At 51.9% G+C, this 20,278-nt stretch overlaps 1 protein-coding gene across 1 annotated transcript; it reads left to right on the forward strand.

Moving 5' to 3' along the window:
* Window positions 1–696: 696 nt before the first annotated feature.
* LOC100841324 (caffeoylshikimate esterase) lies at window positions 697–2,240 on the forward strand. Its single transcript, XM_003567569.4, has one exon. It carries the CDS (start codon window positions 898–900, stop codon window positions 1,876–1,878), a length of 981 nt encoding a protein of 326 aa, XP_003567617.1. The 5' UTR covers window positions 697–897; the 3' UTR covers window positions 1,879–2,240.
* Window positions 2,241–20,278: the final 18,038 nt, after the last annotated feature.

Raw genomic sequence — 20,278 nt, forward strand, 5'->3', positions numbered from 1 at the left:
GGTTTTAAAAATAGTAAAACACATTAGAAATATTATTTCTATTTTAAAGGTGACACGTTAATCTCTAAACTTTGGAAACACACGTTTGGATCCTAATATTTTTATGTTGTTCATCACAAGTCTTATGTGTGTATTTTCGTGTCTGACCGATGACATGACTGTTTGACCAACGCCATGTAGGCATGGTCCCACCTGTCAGGTACCCCTTAAAAAACCCCGTTCTCTGTCTGTTGTGCTCCCTTTGTCCACCGAACGCCCGGAACAACAACTCATCCGGCAGACGGATTCGATAGCAAGGGCAGCTCATCAAACCATGCCATGATGGTAATGTAGTACGATACTGGTACTCTTTTCGTCACTAATACAGTAAGATGTTGTAATTTTGTGCCAAGTCAAAATTCTTAAAGTTTGAACAAATTTATAAAAAAAACTACCAAATCTACAACTCTAAATTAGTTTTACTAAGCCTATCATGATATATAACATCTAGTTGACTTACTTGATGCAGTAGATATTAACATGTTTTTTTATAAATTTAATCAAATTATTATAAATAAAAAAGTTGACTATAAATGTAAGTATACTCATCAGCTAATTGTAGTAATCCCTTCGACACATATTACTTGTCTCAAATTTACCAAATACGAATATATCTGTATTTTAAAAACGTTTAATATTTCGACAGGTAACAGGGTTCGAAGGAGTATCATTCATACATGCTCTATGTGAATGTAAGTACCACACATCAGCTGTAATCGCCGTGCGTCGCCAATCTAGAGCCGGGCACAACAGTAGTACTGTACAAGTTAATTTCCCCTTCCATCTACTACTCTCTTTCGGAAGAGCACATAAGAAGGCAAGAGCCAAGGAATCGGAGGGATCAGACCAAGAGAAGCCATGGTGCATCCAGTGGCGGAGGCCAACGAGCGGAGCCCCTTCGGCGAGCTCACCGCCGAGGAGTTCTACGCGCGTCACGGCGTCACGCACTCGTCCTCCACCTTCGTCAACCCGCGCGGGCTCCGCATCTTCACCCAGCGCTGGGTGCCCAGCGGCGGCGCCCCGGTCCTCGGAGCCATCGCCGTCGTCCACGGCTTCACCGGTGAGTCCGGCTGGATGGTGCTCCTGACCGCCGTCCACTTTGCCAAGGCGGGCTTCGCCGTGGCCGCCGTGGACCACCAGGGCCACGGGTTCTCCGAGGGCCTCCAGGCCCACATCCCGGACATCGGCCCGGTCCTGGACGACTGCGAGGCGGCCTTCGCCCCCTTCCGCGCCGACTACCCTCCGCCGCTGCCCTGCTTCCTCTACGGCGAGTCCCTCGGCGGCGCCATCGCGCTGCTGCTGCACCTTAGGGACAAGCAGCGTTGGCGCGACGGCGTGGTGCTCAACGGCGCCATGTGCGGGGTGAGCCCCCGGTTCATGCCGCCGTGGCCGCTGGAGCACCTGCTGTGGGTGGCGGCGGCGGTGGCCCCGACGTGGCAGGTGGCCTTCACCAGGGGCAACATCCCGGGCCGGTCCTTCAAGGTGGAGTGGAAGCGCGCGCTGGCCATGGCGAGCCCCCGGCGCACCACGGCGCCGCCCCGCGCCGCCACGGCGCTGGAGCTGCTCCGGATGTGCAGGGAGCTGCAGGCGCGGTTCGAGGAGGTGGAGGCGCCGCTGCTGGCGGTGCACGGCGGCGAGGACACGGTGTGCGACCCGGGGTGCGTGGAGGAGCTGCACAGCCGCGCCGGGAGCAAGGACAAGACGCTGCGCGTGTACCCCGGGATGTGGCACCAGATCATCGGCGAGCCGGAGGAGAACGTGGAGAAGGTGTTCGGCGACGTCGTCGACTGGCTCAAGGCCCGCGCCACGGCCGCCGGAGCCGGCGCCGGGCTGCAGTAAGAAGTTGTTGGGTCACGCGTTCCGCGTGAGTCGTGTCAGGTAAGTATATTCAGGTACATGTGCCCGTGATATCCGGTGAGATCGTGTGTGTGTGTGTGTGTGTGGCCCGTGGCGGATTCTTGTACGAGCGCAATAAGAACATGTGGACGCGACTTGTTTGATGGAATGTGATCTGGTCCTGGTGTGTATCCTCCGGACAATCCTCGTCCCTGCAACTGGCCATGGCTTCTCTTCTCATGAATGTTGAATGGTCATGGGTATTCATTGTAGCCATGGTTGGTCAGTTGGGTGGATAGTGGGGCTGCTTTTATCTCCGTGTTAATTCCTATCTGCCATCTTCTGAATTGCGGTTTCAATTTCTATATCCGAAGAGTTTCAAGTTTCTTCTTGCATTCGTATGCATCTCCAGTAGGATATGTAATATCAAACAAATACAATACAAAATATAATTAATTAATTGTAATCTTAATGATATCAGTTTGGTGTTGCATAGGAGTATGCTTATGTTTTGAGCTTTTTTAGGATAGACCGGTACTCCTTCACAGAAGACAGGAGTACCAAGAATATCTGTCCGTCGGTTTTCTTGGACTTTTTTAGCCTCGTCAACCTCGATTCTATTCGAATTGAGATCTATCCGGCCGCCCGCCTCACCACCCGCACAGTGAGATCGATCCGGCCGTCCGCCGCCGACTCGCTCCAGGATCGTATCTAGCTTCGCTAGCCATGGACTCGCTCTTCTTGATGTTTCCCCTCGACCGGACATCAATCCATGCATCAGAGGCATCCCCGGCCCTTTTGCACATGCGCATGGTGCGGACCTCCACGCCCAGCAACCGGACGCCGGCTGCAAGGGGCATACACATCCCAGGCACGCAGAACCAACATAACGTGGATGGAACCATGCAGAGCGTCTGATTTCGGGGTTTGGGTTTGCCGTAAATTAATGGGGGTTGAAGTATGTACTTCTGTTCGTGTTCGTATACGGATGAGCAATCCATATTATTTTTATTGAAGTGATTTATCGTGTTGATTAATTGAGTAGTAATAGGTAAACTACAATTTTGATTACGGATTTACCCCTAACAGCAAGGTACTTCCTAGTTTTATCAGGTGGTACTTCTTTTGGTTTGTGTTGGAGTTTTATCAGGTGGTACTTCTTTTGGTTTGTGTTGGAGTGCCAGACAAAATTAACCGTTGGATCTCGACGAATAGACGGTCCATAATAATTTCGCAGTACCCTAAATAGCTCTATGCTTTTTCCTGCAAGGTCGGTCAAAATTGATGGAATATGATTTGGACAACCTCAAATCAAATGGATAGACATATATTATCTGCGGAAATGTAGTAATTCTGCGAACAGCGCTCCAATCCTCTGGAGCTTCCATCGTATGCTCCTATCGCTCGCACACGGCATAGCTCAGTACACAGGACAGGACCTCACGGGCCACGGCACGGGAACGAATGGATAGGGAAAGTGTGGCGGAGGATACGAGGGGGGATTGCGCAGACGATTAGCGGAGTACTAATCTCCTGTTAGCTCTATGTAACCCTGTATCAGAAGGATACTTACTCCTTACGACCAAATATGGATGCACTATATTTTTAATGTGTGCAGATACATGTAATATCTCGACAATTAATTGTAACCGGAGTGAGCAGCCGATTTCTCTTGCAACTTTCCCCGCAACCTAGCAAACAAACAATGCTGCCTTGTGTTACCTTTCGACCAAACGGAAATTGCCATGGACTTCTGTATTCATAGTTCTTGTCGGCTTAAAAGCTGCTAATGATAGCGACCTGTCTGGCAGCATAGCTGGCGCAGTCTTGGGATCCCTTCAGGATTACAAAAGTAAGCATATTGCACCGAGGTTCCATACTCTCTGTATCTCGCGAATTAAACATAGCGCCGTGCGTGAATCCAGTCATAACATGCTGCAGTTTGGAAGAGCACGATCTTTTTTTTAGAGGAAGGAGCACTGGCTCCCGATTTCGTTACAGAAATCAGAGTAGCAAGTTCAGTTATCTAGAGGTTCAAACTGATGAAACAGTGCCAGCGATCACACAGGATCGGAAACAAAACAAGCAGCCATCATTATTACACAAATCTCAGCTACAGCAACTAGGAGTTCTTGCCACGTACAGGTACACAGCTCATCCTGGACCCAGACGCCTGAAGCCCCAACCATGCGATGTGTTCTGAGCTTCACACTCAACTTGCTTCATCTATGTGTTCTGGCGCAAATTCTCCTTGTGACCTTGTCTTTAGGTTTCTGAAGGCCTGTCCAGTAATCAATCCTCTAACACATAGAGAAAACTACATTAGTAGGATCTCCCTGGAAATTTACGTTGAAAGCAAACATCATTTCTGGCTTTCCAGATGACCAACATAATGCAGCTACACCGACAAGCACTGAACGTGGAACAGTATCGAAGAATGTCCTGCTCCATTTACAGACTTCATCTATGTTCTTAGGATAACTATGAAAAAAAACATGCTACTCCCTCCGTCTCATATTAAGTGACTCAAATTTATCAAAATATGGATGTATCTATGTCTAAATAACGTCTAAATACATGTAATAGAAAGTCACTTAATATGGGACGGAGGGAGTACTATTCTCCATACAAACTTAGCAGTCGGATAGGAAGTGAGACAAAATCTACTTCATCTATGTTCTTAGCATAACCTTAACACAAAATCTACTTAAATATATCTAATTTGCATTACCCATTCCAGAGGTGTGCTTCATATATTTGTTCTTGAGAAAAGACCGGCACAGGGCCAGTTTCAATTTCCAACCTCCACAACCATTTACGTGCGGGTGGAGCCTTCACATACCCTTACCCGCTACCTTTGAGTTTACCCGTTACTTGTATCCATACCGTCCGACCAATGAGTACAACTTTTTTTCCATACCCATCATCCGTCAGGGTAGACGAGTACCCGCAGATAAAAATACCCATGTTAAAATTTGATCACATAGTCGTAAACAACAACAGATTCCTTTGAAAGAACATCATATTTTGTTTTCAAAAATTGAAGCAATCTTGTCATAAACAACGCTGTATTAGCACATTGTAAACAATAACAACAGATAAAAATACATTATATCGTTCAAATCGACAACACATCTTTATCTTTACACTTATAAAGATCTGAGTTGGTGGTCGTGAGTTCACTCCAACAAGACTACCCCTTAATGGCTACGGACTCATCTAATTGCGACTCATTTTATACGTATCATGATCTTTTGGCTATTCTTGATTGGTTCTGATGACTTTCAAGATAAATTTTTTTTCAAAAATAACATTTTGAGATTGTTGTTGTTCTCGACAACAATTAGAGTAAAGGGTGCCAATGCTCGATGTCAGAAGTGCGGGTATAAAAGTAGGGCGTGTACGCTGGCCTTATAGCGAAGGTCGCCGTACACTTGGACAAGTTGACACGTCGATTTTTTTTTAATAGGTTCGGTCGACCCTACGGGTACGACTTAATCCTATGTTAGGAAAAGCTTCGAGGGGGTGGTTAGCCAGGTGCTTGGGCCGAGCGGATCTTCCCAAGCCACCTTTAGCGAGAGATTCGTCGGGGCCACCTCGTACTTGGACCGAACGCGTCTTTCCAAGTATCAAGGTTAAGATACCCTCGGAACTCTAACCCAACCCCTTCTCCTTCGAGCCCGTGCCAACCAAGGTTAGCTCGGAGCCTCGAAACTAGAGTCTCCTAGAAGGCTTCCTCGAGGCCGGTCGACTTTCAGTCGAGAGCGGCGCGCGAGAGCGAACCTTAGAGGGAGCACTCTAGCCCTCTCCCCTTGAGTTTATTCAAGTTGAGAGTTAATGGTACATGGCCCCATGGGGAGGTATTTATAGCCTAGGGGTTCATGACAAAAGACCATGGCTACCCTTGAGGGAGAGAGAAAAGTGGGGGCAAAATAGTAAAAGTAGCTTCTTGGTCCATAGCTTTTGTGTGCACTATGAGGGGGAAGTAAGTGTTGGTACATGGTTCACCATGGACCAAATGCCTCATCCCCACACCTTTCTTGCCTCCTACTCTAACTCATTTGACCCTTTGACCATGGCATGAGAGGTTTGACTTGTTGACTTGTCTTCCTTTGCCACGTAGGATTGACTGCGCCACGTTGGCGTCTTGACTCGTGCTTGGGAAATGTTGACTTGGTCGTCGCCACGTAGGATTTACGGCCCGGCCCATATAAGGATTTTATTTTACTACAACAGTAGCCCCTTGAGCTGGAAGCATTGAAAATGCCTTCGGGTCAACCTTCGAGGCGAGACTCTTGAGTCTTGTTCTTGTATTCGCAATGGTGTCTTTGATGAATTCTCTGGCTGGCTCCCTTGTGAGAAACAGAGGTACTTGGTGGTTTTCCTGCAAAGAATATGAGCCTTGGAGGCATTGCGTGGAAATTCCATGCCCAGGGCGAATTTCTCTGCGAGAAATCGAGTTTCGGGGGGTATTCTAGCAAAAACCGGGACCCTAGGGGCCTCTCTGCGAGAAATCCGGTGTCCCGGAGGACTTTTTTGCAAAAATCAGGGGCCCTGCGGGCCTCCCCAAAATTTCTGGGGTCTTATTGGCAATTTCCCCAAAATCCTGGGTTTTCTACAAAATTCGCGAAACCGGCCAGCCGCGCGGGCTAGCTAGGCCGGCTTTACGCGCGTGCGGGCGCGAGGTGGGCCGGATTCTGGGCCGCCTTTGGGTGCGCCACCTTCTCCTTTTTTTTACTGTCCGACTTCTTGGGCCACAGTTGGGCTTCGGCCCAGCTGGGCCCGATATCGGTTCGGGGTTAAGTGGAAGATCCGACGAATGAGGGCGCCCCTTAGCCCTAGATCGGACGGCCTCGGGATCGCCTTCAACGTCGGTACGGCCAGGGAAAGGTGGCGGTCAAGCCGACCACCTTTTCCCCTTTGTCCCTTCGCCGACGTCACCATAGGTGACGAGGGGAGCTGCTGCTCCGGTCGGGGCCACGCGGGGGGGGGGGGGGGGGGGCTCCCCTTTCCCTCCTCCCCTTCTTTTTGGAAAGAAAGCTTGTCCATTTGCTATTTCCATCGGCCTTGGACTGGAGAGAGAACGACGATGTGTCGCCGGGGGATTTGTTTGGACCCGGACGCCTAGGAGCTTGTTGGCCTATAAAATGGAGACCTTGGACACTGTGAAGCTTCACACCATACTCGTTTGGTTTGCCCGGTGCCAAAGACGCGCTCGGCAGCATCCGGCATTCCTTCAAGAGCTTGGTGTAGTAGGGAGCTCCACAGGGGCATTAGCCACTTCATAGCAGCGACTGAGGTCGCGTTGGTTGTCGAGGCACAGCCGCGGAAGCTCTGCGTTGTGGAGTCTTCGTGGGGTCGTGGAGCACGCCCGCGGCCGCTCGTAGAGAGGTGTCGATCGTCTCTTCAAGTTTTCTCGGCGGATCTTCATCATCGGCCACGTCCTCCTTGCTCGTGTGAAGGTGAGGGAGCTTCATCACGTGGGTCTCAGTGTCTTTGGCCGCCGAGGATCCTTGCAGGATTTCAGTCGAACACCCTTGGTTCACCGAGCGGGCGACATGGCCAGGAACACGCCGCAAGGTCGCGGGCGCGGCCGCGGCGTGTCGAGGCGGGGGCGCGGCGCCGCATAGTTCGGGCACGGTCGTAGGCGTGCCACGGTGTCTTTGCACCAAGGTGCGGGAGCAGCTCGGCATGGCATAGGCGCGGCACGGCGCGGGCATGGCCGCGGCACGGCGCGACACGGCGCGGGCGCGGCACGGCATGGTGCGGGCGCAGGCGCAGGCACGAGGGCGGAAGGGCGTGGGAGCAGGCACGAGCAAGGCGCGGCGTGGGCGCTGCACGACGCGGGTGTAGGCGCGGCAAGGCTCAGGAGCGGGCACGGCAAGGCGCGAGCGCGGCACGGCAAGGCAAGGCGCGGGTGTGGGCGCGGCACAGCATGGCACGGACGCGAGCGTGGCATGCAGGCATTTTGCCAAACACCCCGCGGGTAAGGACTGCGGCTCTCCTCCTGCCTCTATTTTTTTCTGAGCGTAGGTGGGCCGAAAGGTAAGTGGGCCGGCGGCCAGGGGGCTTTCGGCCTTCCCCTCCCTTGCGCGGGCAGAGGATTTTGGCCCAAGGAGCTTGGCTCCTTCCCACCTTTTTTTTTTGCCGATTCCTTTCGGAGTTTTACCGCATTTTGCTAATTCTTGCCGGATCTTTTTGTAGGTGAGATGGCAGGACCCGATGTCGAGCGTCCGGTTGTTGAGCCGTCGAGGGGGTCTTCTGCGGCGTAGCTTGCGGCGAACCGACCATCACAGAAGAAGAAGGTCTCCTTCCGCCCTCGTGGTGGCCCTCCCTTGGTTCCGACAACGCCGGTGGACGGTGGAGGTTGGGCACACGACCACCTTCTCCCTTCGTCAATGAGTCCCGAGGATCTTGCCCAGCTGGAGGATGCGGGATACTTTCCCAAGGGGGACGGTATCCTGCCCGATGGCGAGGAGGTGAGGCTCGACCAGCAGCGACGTCCGGGATGCATCGTGGCATTCTCGGCTTGGTTCCACGCCGGCCTGTGTGTGCCTGTTCATCCCTTCTTGCTGGAGTTTCTGGAGACGTACTGCATCGAGTTGGCCCTGCTTCACCCGTCGATGATCGTGAGGTTGAACGTTTTCAGGTGGCTATGTGAGACGGCGCTTCACGAGGAGCCGTCGATGAAGCTTCTGCTGTTGTACTTCACCGTGGAGGTGAGGGAATTGCTCACCCCGGACGGCTTTGCTCTGAGCGCCTTTGGTTCGATGAACCTGAGGCTTCGTTCCGGCTTTGGGGACGACTTCCCGCTCATGCCGGGGAAGAGCGCGGAGAGGTTGTTCGTCAAGTGGGAGTCCCAGTGGTTTCTTCTTCGGGCCTCAAAGGCCCGTCTTCGGCACACGGGTGATCTCCCTCGGCACTCTGGGGCTGGTGGCCTTAGGGAGGTGTCTCACCCGGCGATCCTCGGTCGGCCGACCTTTGGAAGATGGCCAAGATCAAGGAGGTGTCCGCCGAGAGGAGCTTTCGTGACCTTATGGAGGAGATGGCGATGGCAGGGCGCTTCATGATGAGGAGTCGTCCGAGGTCCGAGATTGGGATCCCTCGATCTTTCTGTCCTCCACAGCTCGTCACCGCACGTGAGTGGCACTCCTCTGCCCTTCGTGTTTTGATTGTTTTCCCTTGTGAAGGTACTTAACAATTTTGGCTTGCCTTTTTCAGGGACGTTTTCCAAGGAGAGGGCGGCGTTGTGGGCTACGCAGCTGATAGGTCCGTATGGCAGACTGGAGCACCGCGACTACGAGACCAAGATCAGCGAGGGTGGATGCCACAACATCATCGCGAAGTGCTTCGGGAAGATGTTGCCGATGCGACAAGACCCGAAGCTTGGTCGCCTTCTCTGAGTAGACGATCGCTACTCCCGTTTGGCTACACCGTCGATGTTGGCGGTGGGGTCCAAGTTACGGGACTCTTGCGGGAAGGCGAAGGTGGGAACGGCGGTGCTGGGCTGGGTGGTGCCTATTGCGCCGGTCCCCAAGATCCCTCGTCCGTCGAGTGGATGCAAGAGGAACGCTCCACCGACTCCTTCTCCTTCTCTTGACTACGCCCCGACGGATTCGGCGGATCCCGTCGTGGGCGAGTCGAGGTCCCCCCTGAGGGTGACCTTGGACCTGCACATGAAGGGGAAGATTGGACTTGAGCAAGTTCTTCCTCCTTCAAGTCACGAGGTTGAGGCTTTCACTCGCGAGACGGGGCTTCGGCTTCGGAGCGACTCGGTGGTGGAGTTGTCGACCAGAGCCAGCGGTGCGGGCGTCCAGGTGTTCTCCATTGGTCGCGAGTGTCCCGAAGAGGATGCTCCTACCTCAGGTGAGTGCCCTTCTCTTTTGGTCATGTCATTCTTTTTCTGAATGTTTTTGACATGATCTCCTTGGTTTGCATTTAGGTGCGAGGGTCGCGAAACCCGAGGTTCTTGAGGGCGAGCCCCCGACTCAAACGAGGGACGGAGCACTTCCAACGATCAAGGATGGAGCGAGAGACCCTTTCGTGACACTGGAGCTGGTGAGCATCCGTGACGTATCTCCCTCGGTCCTTCGTGTTAGCTTTGTGCTAACTCCCTCTTCTCTGTAGGTGAGGGTTTGGTCGAGGCCGTGGGTGCCCTTCCTGCCCTCAAGAGTCAGGTGGGGGCGCTTTCCGCTTCTTTGGACATGGAGATATCCAAGTCTACCCTTTCCTTGAGCGAGTTGGCTTTGGAGAGAGTGCGGCGCGAGGCCGTGGAGGCTGAGCTTTCTCGCGTTTCGGTGGAGACCAGGGCTCGACTTGTTGAGGAGCGCCAGAAGGACGAGATTGCGAGGACCCATCGAGTGGAGGAGGACTTGGTGGTGGCCAACCTTGATAGGGAGCATGCCCGTGCGGAGGCTGCTTCTCTCAAGGTGGAGTTGGCGGCAGCAGGTGACGGCCCGATGCTTGCTCCTCGTGCTCCCCCTCCTCCGGATCATCGTCCTGAGGTGGTTTCACTTTTACTTGCTCAGGCCACCGAGATTCAGGAGACGGTGATTTGCTTGAGGAGTGTTCCCCAGCCGGATCTTCCTCCGTGTCGTACGGTGGATGAGGCGAGCAGGGTGCTTACTTCTCAGGTGGAGCTCATTGTACCGTGAAGAAGTGCCTCCTGAGTACAGGTGCCCGACTTGTTTCGTCGGCGGTGCCGGGATGAGTGGACTTGAGGGTGAGATATCTCACGGCGCAAAGAAGTTTCTAGCGGACCAGGGTGCTCCTCTTCGTGCTCAGGCTTGACGCTTCGTGCATTGCCTTGAGCCCACTCTTCAGAAGGGTGATGATGAGGTGTGAGCCTCGTCGCCCTCGGAGGTGGTGATGTACCTCAGCTGCTTAGTTATGCGATGTTGCATATCTCCACTTGACTTGGCCTCATGGCTAGCATGTTTAGGCTCTTAGTCATAGAGGTTGTAAGACAGCTTTTTTGTTGTGTTTCATGCTTCACTATGTAGTCAACATTATCGGAAATGTTAACTTAGCTCAGCATGTATTTCTCATGTTTCACCATGTAGTCGACATTATCGGAAATGTTAACTTGGATCAACATGCGTTTCTTGGAGTACTATATTTCCTTCTTGTGAAGTACTATATTTCCTCAGTTTATACAGCTCACGATCGTTCGCTATGATTGCACTTTTGTGTTATCAATTGCTATTGCCAATGGGATACGACTCGGCTTCGGCGCCTTAGGCCATGGTTACGAGCCATGGGTCCTAGCACCCTTGTGAGGGTCGCTATCGATGTGCCGGTAGTGATCCGGTCATTTCGACCTGCCGTTCGGGAAATTTCATGCGGAATTTTCCCTCTTCGAACTTCAGGAAGCTATGCTTTCCCGCGATTACTATGGAGCCTTAACCTGGTTACTATCATGCAGGCCCGTCATGGAAAATCGTCTCGCACACGGGTAGCACGGTTCTCCGAGGTAAGTAAGATCATGCATAACTCACTTACTTACGGTTCCCCTTAAATGTGTTTTAAGGAGCTTCCGGCCCTCGGGGGACTTGGTTCTACTTGGTGGATGGCCTCGAGGCACGTTAGGATCCACCAAGGAACAAGTCGCTAGTAGCGACCTATGTCTGTGGACATTTTTAGAGGATGCTCGGGCCAACGGAGGCCTTTCTGCGTTCCTCGGTGAGCGGCACGGGGGCAGCGGCTCTTTTACGACGACGAGTCGTGTTAGTGTCTCATGTCACTCTTAATTTTTCCTCAAGGACTTGCTTTATTGATTCTTACTTCGTTGTCTTAAGGTATGGCCCGATAGGCGCTTACAAGCCTTATGTACACGCGGCCTCATTGGCGCTTACGATCCCTCAAAGTTTCATAAGGGAAAGGCCGGTTGGGCGCTGATAGTCTCCTTTTGGGAGCAGTAAGGATTGCCCTTGAAGGTCCTCTTTAGGCGTAGAAACGCCGGAGCTTGTCGCCATTCCAGGCATGGACAAGGTTTTGCCCTTTCATATTCTCGAGGGGGTATGCACCATTTCCCAATACTGCGGCGATGCGGTATGGTCCTTCCCATTTAGGATCGAGTTTGCACTGGAGTTTTGGGTTGACATTCTTTTTCAGCACGAGATCTCCTTGGGAGAAGGCTCGTTCCCGCACTCTTGTGTTGTAGAAGCGTGCGGCGCTTTGCTCGTAGATGGCGTGCCTCATGAGGGCTTTGTCACGAGCTTCTTCCACAAGATCGACGGCCGTCTTGTGATGCTCCATTTTCGATGAAGGCAATTGGGGTGGCCTCTTGGAGCCTTTCGACCTGAGGTGAGCGGAACTCGACCTCGGCGGGAAGAACTGCTTCGGCTCCATACACCAAAGAGAATGGTGTTCGGCCCATGGAACGGCTTACGGAGGTGCGTATGCCCCAAACCACGCTAGCGAGTTCATCTCCCCATGCTCCCCTTGCTTTGCTAACCGTGTGCTCTATCCTTCGGCGGAGTCTTTGGAGGATTAGTCCATTTGTCCTTTCGCATGCGCCGTTGCTTTTGGGGTAAGCTACGAATGCGAAGTGCAGCTTGATCTCAAGGCATTCACAGAATTTGATGAATTCCGCACAGTCGAACTGTTTGCCATTGTCCACGGTTAGCTCTCGTGGGACGCCATATCGGCATATGATGTTTTCCCAGAAAAAAATTTGGACGGCCTGTGACGTGATCTTGACAAGCGGCGCTGCTTCTATCCATTTGGAGAAGTAATCAATCGTCACCACGAGGTATTTGCAGCCCCCGTTGCATGCGGGGAAAGGCCCAAGAAGGTCCATCCCCCAGCGTGCAAATGGCCATGTTATCGGGATGTTCTTCAGGGAGTTACGGGCGCATGGATTGACTTAGCCATTTTCTGACAAGCTTCGCATTTCCGCAATATGGTGATTGCGTCTTGCACCATGGTGGGCCAATAGAATCCCTGACGTAGGGCTTTTGCCGCGGTGGCTCTTGGCGCAAGATGGTGGCCGCATATTCCTGAGTGGATTTCCATGAGGAGCTCGGCTCCTCGGTCAGCAGTTATGCATTTTAGCAATGCGGCCGCTCCTTTCTTGTATAGGATGCCATTGAGGAGGACGTACATCTTGGTTTTTGCAAGCAGAGTTTTGGCGCTTGGGCCTTCCGCTTCTTCGTCCACCTCGCCTTTCAAGGCGCGGATAATCGGTGTCATCCACGAGGGTGGAGCGTCGATGACCATGCTGGTCTTTGAAGTTTCGTCAAGGGCGTCGGCTTCTTCCTTTATGGACGGGGCGCGAATTACTTCGAAGAATCCATCGGGTGGCAGCTGTTCTTTGGAACCGTCCGTCCGGGTTAACCTGTCGGCCAGGTGATTTTCTACTCGTGGAATGCGTCGCGCCTCCATGCCCAGGAAATACCGTTTCATCTTGCGAACTTCTTCGATATATTTCTTCATTTTTTCATCAAGGCATTGATATGACTTGTTCATTTGGTTTATCACCAGTTGGGAGTCTCCTTGGATGAGAAGGCATCGGACTCACATGGCCTTGGCCAGTCGAAGCCCGAAAGGTAGCGCCTCATATTCCACCATATTGTTGGTGGCGTTGAAGTCAAGATGGGCGGCGTACTCCACGATCTTGCCTTCGGGGCTGATGAGTATTACTTCGGCCCCGGCGCCGTCGAGGCGCTTGGAGCCATCAAACCTCATTATCCAATGTGGTTCAGGGGGCTCGATCTTGGATGCGATTTCTTCGAGCGGGGTCAGTGGAGTATGGCACTCGACCAAAAAGTCAGCCAGGACTTGGGATTTTATGTCCGTTCTCGCTGTGAAGGGGCCAGTTCCGTTGCCCATTTGGCGATTCTTCCGGTGGCCTCCTTATTGCCGAAGACTTCCTTGAGTGGGAAGGTAATTGGCACCATGATGGTGTGGCCCATGAAGTAACGACGGAATTTTCGAGAGGCCATGAGGAGGGCGTACGCGATCTTCTCGATCTGGGTGTATCGACCCTTTGCTTCTCCTAAGGCTTTGCTCACATAATATACTGGGTGTTGTGACTAGTCTTCTTCATTCACGAGTGTTGCGCTTACAGCGACCGGGGTCGCGGCAAGATACATGAGCAAAGGCTCCCCTAGTTTTGGGCTCGTGAGAAGCGGAGGGGTCGACAAATAGGTCTTGAGCTCTTCGATGGCCCTTTGAGCTTCGTCGACGGAGTCGTCTCAAGGTTTTGAAAAAAGGAAGACCCTTCTCGGCTGACCGGGCAACGAATCGCCCTAGGGCCACCATTCTTCCCGCTAGGCATTGCACATCTTTGATGGAACGACGAGGCTCCATCTCCATGATGGCCCGGATTTTCTCCGGGTTGGCCTCGATCCCTCGTTGAGAGACGAGAAAGCCCAGGAGCTTTCCCCCTCGCACTCCGAATGCGCACTTCTCTGGATTAAGCTTTATGCCATACTTGCGGAGATTGTGGAATGTTTCTTGCAGGTCCTTGGGATGGGTCTTCGCAACTTGACTTTTGATGACGGCGTCGTCAACGTAGAGTTCGGCGTTTCTCCCCAATTGTTCTTTGAGGATGAGGCTGACGAGGCGTTGGAAAGTTGCGCCGACGTTCCTCAAACCAAAAGGCATTTGCGATAGCAGAAGGTGCCGATAGGAGTGATGAAGCTGGTCTTTTTCTCGTCTTCCTTGGCCATGTGGACTTGGTGATATCCTGAATAGGCGTCTAAGAAGCTCAACCTTTCGCATCCCGCCATGGAGTCGCCAAGTTGGTCGATCCGAGGGAACGGGTAGTCGTCCTTGGGGCATGCCTTGTTCAGGTGGGTAAAGTCGATACAGATTCGCCACTTGCCGTTGACTTTTTTTAACAAGACCGGATTGGCTAACCCCTCGGGGTGCCAAACTTCTAGGATGAGACCGGCGTTGGAGAGTTTGGCGATTTCTTACTTGATGACTTCGCTTTGCTCGGTGGAGAGCTTCCGGAGCTTCTGCTTTACGGGAGCTTTGTCAGGTCCCATGGCGAGGCGATTTTCCATGACGTCGCGCGGGACTCCCCCCATGTCGGAAGGCAACCAAACGAAGAGGTCGGAATTCTTTCAAAACAGGTCGACGAGTTCTTCCTCGAGTTTACTCGGGAGGTCGGCTCCAATCTTCACCGTGCACGTGGCGTCATCTTGGGAGACGCATACTTCCTTGAGTTCTCCTTCGGAGAGGGGCTTAGGGATGTAGCGCTCCGGGTGATTGGCTTTGGATGCTCCCGCGTTCGAAAGCATGTTAATACTCTTGGATAATTCTCCCTTTTCGGCGCACTTGGTCTCATGGCGGTAGAACATCTTCTTATCAGAAGATTGCTCGTCGCGGACCGTTATCACGCCCTTCGGCCTGGGATCTTCATGCACAAGAAGTTGTGGTGGATGGCGGCGCAAAGACAGTTTGGTGTCGTCCTCCTGAGGATGGCGTTAAAAGAGGCTTCCATATCCACCACGTCGAAGCGCACGAGCTCGGTCTGATGGTTTGTGGCGTCTCCGAAGGTCGTGAGGAGCTCGATTTGTCCGAGCGGCTGAATGGATTTCCCCGGCACGAAGCCGGTGAGGGGATAAAGGGATGGCTGCAGCGAGCCGTTCTTGTATCCCCTTGTGGGTCCATCAGCTTCTTTAACGTGCTCAGATATAGGATGTTGGCGGAGCTTCCGCCATCCTCTTGAGCTCGCAATTGGCGACGATCGCCGTCACAAAGAGGGCGGCGTCATGTGGGAAGCATATCCCCTTGGCGTCTTCTTCGGTGAAGGCAATTGACACACTCGCCCACTTGGGTGGTGGTGTCGGGGTGAAGGTTCCCACGACGTTGACTTCGCAAGCATACTCTTACGTTGCCGCTTCGATCCCCGTCCCATGGGGGAGACCCCGAGTATCACTCCGACGTGATGTGCGGGTTCCTGAAACGGGAGGTTATCCTCCTTGGGTCTTGGGTCAGCGACAAGGACGTTGGCGGGGCGTGGAGCCTCGACTGTCTTCTCGTCCTTGCGTCAGGCTTGCATTCGTGCCTGGAACTCTTCGCGAGCAATGATGAGAGTGTTGCACTCTTCGGTCCTGTGGCTTGCCGAGTTGTGGATGAGACATCTCCCAGTTCCTCCCTCGGCGGGGCGAGGTGGCTTCTTGGGTTGCCAAGTCTTTTGGGATGATGCTTGTCCTTCGACAGCGAAGATTTTCCGGGCTTGGTCGCCAGGGGCCTTTTTCCCCCACCTCCTCTTCTTCTTGGGAGACAGAGTGGGCACAGGGGGTTTGTCGACCGAGGGAGCTCCCTCGGGAGCGACGCGTGGCATGTCTTTTTTGGCGATGTCCCCGTCTTCGCCCCGGGCGTATTCTTGGAAGATTCGATGGAGCTCCTCGGTCGTGTTCGGTGGGTTATGACTTAGGGCCCGATTCACTTCTGCTTGGAGAAGGCCTTGCACGCATGCGTCGATCACGGTGGTCGATGGCGGGTTGGCGATTTGGCTTCGCACCTTCGCAAAGCGATGGAAGAAGCTTCGGAGGGATTCCCCGGCTTTTGTTTGACGGCGTATAGCTCGTGAGCCTGCACGGGTTCTTTGAAGTTTCCTTGAAAGTTGGCGATGAAGACCTCTTGGAGGCGCTCCCACGAGTGCACGGACTTCTTCCGCAGGTTATTAAACCAAGTTTGCGCCATTCCAGTGAGCGCGAGCGGAAAGAATTGAACGTCTCGACGGGTCCTCCCCCGGCGGCCCATATTGCGGTGGAGTAGATGTCCAAGAATTGAAGAGGATTCGATTCCCTGTCGTACGGCCGTATTGTAGGGGGCTTGAACCATGGCGGAAAAAGTGCGTCTTGGATCGCCCGCATGAGCGGGTTGCAAGTCGGCCGATTCTTTTGGTTCCTTCTGTGGCGAGGTCCTCCCTCGTCGCTTTCGTCGCTAGAGGGGTCGTTCGGAGAATGATCTCGGCGTTTTCTTGGGGGGTCGAAGCGTCGACGAGAATTCCTTTCGCTGCCGGCACGGGCTCCGGATTCTGCCACTTGCTCGTTCCCATGCACGCCGGGGTCTCGTTCCCCGCGAGGCGCAGCTTGAGGCGGTACCTGGTTGCCACCTTGCTCGACCCCGACGGGGGAGCGAGGGGCGCTTGCGGGGTACTCGCAAAGCAAGGTTGATGCCGAGCATGTGCGACTTGGAGAGCGCCTTGCGGCGGAAGCCCCCAATAAGGATGATACCAAGGAGCTCCATGAGCGATCGCGGCGAGCGCCAATGGAGGCAATCCCGGATTGGAGGGGTCGTAGGCTGGGACTCCTTGGTTTTCTGGCGCGGATCCTCCCGATGCCACATTGTTTCCTCTTGTAGGTTCCGAGGGCAAGGTCACTACATGTTGTAGGGAAGGTGGCGTGAAGCCCATCGAGTGAGCCATGCCGAGTTCCGTATCCCCTACGGGGGCGGCAACCGTAGGCAGCTCGCCGATCCTTGCCACCATGTTGGTGAGTGTCGAGGGACTGCCTACGACGGTTTCCAACACCTCGGTTCCTTCCGAGACGGCCGGTAGCGAAGGGGCGACCACGACTTCCGTCGTGGCGATCATGCTTGCGGCGACATCCGGATTGGTGAGGATTCCTTCTTCCTCGGGAGCCCCCGAGGCACTTGCTTTCTTCGTTTGCAACCGTGTAGACTTCGCGGCAAATTGGGGACCCGATGAAGTAAGCTTCGTCGGGGCCATTAAATCTTCAATTGCGGGGAGGGTTCCCCACGGTCGATGCCACGGATGTTGTTCTCCACAACAATTAGAGTAAGGGGTGCCAATGCTCGATGGCACAAGTGCGGGTATAAAAGTAGGGCGTGTACGTCGGCCTTATAGCGAAGGTCGCCGTACACTTGGACAAGTTGACACGTTGATATTTTTTGAATAGGTTCGGTCGACCCTACGGGTACAACTTAATCCTATGTTAGGAAAAGCTTCGAGGGGGTGGTTAGCCAGATGCTTGGGCCGAGCGGATCTTCCCGAGTCAACTTTAGCGAGAGATTCGTCAGGGCCGCCTCGTACTTGGACCGAACGCATCTTTCCAAGTATCGAGGTTAGGATACCCTCGGAACTCTAACCCAACCCGTTCTCCTTCGAGCCCGTGCCAACCAAGGTTAGCTCGGAGCCTCGAAACTAGAGTCCCCTAGAAGGCTTCCTCGAGATCGGTCGACTTTCAGTCGAGAGCGGCGCGCGAGAGCGAACCTTAGAGGGAGCACTCTAGCCCTCTCCCTTGAGTTTATTCAAGTTGAGAGTGAATAGTACATACCCCATGGGGGGTATTTATAGCTTAGGGGTCCATGACAAAAGACCATGGCTACCCTTGAGGGAGAGAGAAAAATGGAGGCAAAATGATAAAAATAGCTCCTTGGTCCATAGCTTTTGTGTGCACCATGAGGGGGAAGTGAGTGTTGGTCCATGGTTTACCATGGACCAAAAGCCTCCCCACACCTTTCTTGTCTCCTACTCTAACTCATTTGATCCTTTGACCATGGCATGAGAGGCTTGACTTATTGACTTGTCTTCCTTTGCCACGTAGGATTGACTGCGCCACGTGGGCGTCTTGACTCGTGCTTGGGAAATGTTGACTTGGTCGTCGTCACGTAGAATTTACGGCCCGGCCCATATAAAGATTTTATTTTACTACAACAGAGATAATTATTATTTATCAGAAATTTTAAAAATATGAGTCACAGATTCTTAATCTCGTAGCAAAGCAGGACATTTAGCTAGTAATGATAAAAACCGCAGCATATCATGAGTGTCCCTTCTCTGTCAAGATCGCACCGGTATGCTAGTTTATTATATGGTTAAACGGGTACAAGGGCATGGGTTATGTATTCCCATACACATGCCTTCGGGTACTGTGTTCCTGCGGGTAAAAATTCTGGCCACACTCGTGCCCTGATATAGGGATTTACCCACCGGTATGCGGGTACTGTGTTCCCATTGCCATCCCTAATCTTTACACCTTTAGGCAAAATATGTTAGGACATCATATAAGAAGGAACATGACTTAAACTAGCATTAAGAAGAGTTAATCTACCTCCTAGAGATAAAAGTGTCCCCCCTCCAGCAGCCCAATTTACCTTCTACTTTGTCTTATGTAGTTTTCCAACTGGAATTCCTTAATTTTCTATAGAAAATAGGAACGTTTCCTAATTTGCAGGTAAAAATCTCAGCCAAATCAACGATATCTTCTATAGCTGAACCAAAACAATACACTTCACTCTTGTGGAAGTTAATTTCAAAAAAGTAATATGTTCAAGTAAGCAAATGAGACATTAAAGATTTCTAGACCCCTCTACATCCCCATCAATCAAGAAAATGGTATCATTTGCTCGAGCAGAAACTTTCATCGTCGTATAATGGAGACGGCCCACACCTATGTGAACATGCCAACAATGGCCAAAGCTGCCCGACCCAGCTCCATGTGGCTCTTTGTAACCCGGCCAAAACTCAGGAAGAGGTTGCGGCTTGCTTGGCCATGACTCTTGCTCTTTGAAGAGGTGGGAGGCTAGGAGATGGGACCACCGACGGCCCTTGAGGAGCCTACGTTGTTGCACGGTTTCCACCGAGAGCCTTCGACAAGATGTCTTATGGAGAAAACCAAGATCTCATTGACTCGTTCGATAGATCATTGTTAGTAAACCACATCGGGTCTCTGATTTAATTTCGTTTTATCGAGCAACCAAGTAATGTCGACTAAATTTTAAGTACATTTTAGTCTTCAAATCCTGGCCAATCAACACGGTGATTATTTTCACATGGACATGTGGTGCCCCTAGTGTTAATTCCTACTATCTTTACATATATTTGCCATTTTATTGTAGAATCAAATTTTAGATTTTATTGTAAAACGAAATAAATGAAACCAAAATATTTGATTTAACATTAAAGAGGCAATAATTGCAGCGATCATACAAAATTCTTAGGATCTTTGCAGTTATTTACCCATTTATTGTAAAATCAAATATTTAGATTTTAGCAAATAAAGCAAATCAAAATATATTATTTTACATTAAATAGGCCAATATTTGAAAAGATCCTACAAATTAGGACTAGAGGCTAGGGTGATCTTTGCAGATATTAGCCTCTTTACCGTAGAATCAAATCAAATATTTTGATTTAGGAAATAAAGCAAATCTAAATATTTGATATTACGTTAAAGAGGCTAATATATGCAAAGATCCTACAAATTAAGACTTAAGGGCACCAAAAGTGTGCACATTGACCATGTGAAGATAACCACCACGTTAATGGATTGGGATTTGAGGACTACAATGAACTCGGAACACCGCTGCTGGATTAAACAAACGAGATAAATCTAAAACCTAGTGTGGTTGTACTAAATTGATGCCAATCGATCGAATCTGCTTGATTTCGTCTTCTCCGCAGGATGTCTAGTGAAAG

The sequence above is a fragment of the Brachypodium distachyon genome, chromosome 2 (genome assembly GCF_000005505.3).
Source record: "Brachypodium distachyon strain Bd21 chromosome 2, Brachypodium_distachyon_v3.0, whole genome shotgun sequence".
Taxonomy (NCBI): domain Eukaryota; kingdom Viridiplantae; phylum Streptophyta; class Magnoliopsida; order Poales; family Poaceae; genus Brachypodium; species Brachypodium distachyon.

Bases quoted from the DNA above. Each gene is read 5' to 3' on its own strand.
- LOC100841324 (XM_003567569.4), top strand. From the start codon at position 898: ATGGTGCATCCAGTGGCGGAGGCCAACGAGCGGAGCCCCTTCGGCGAG.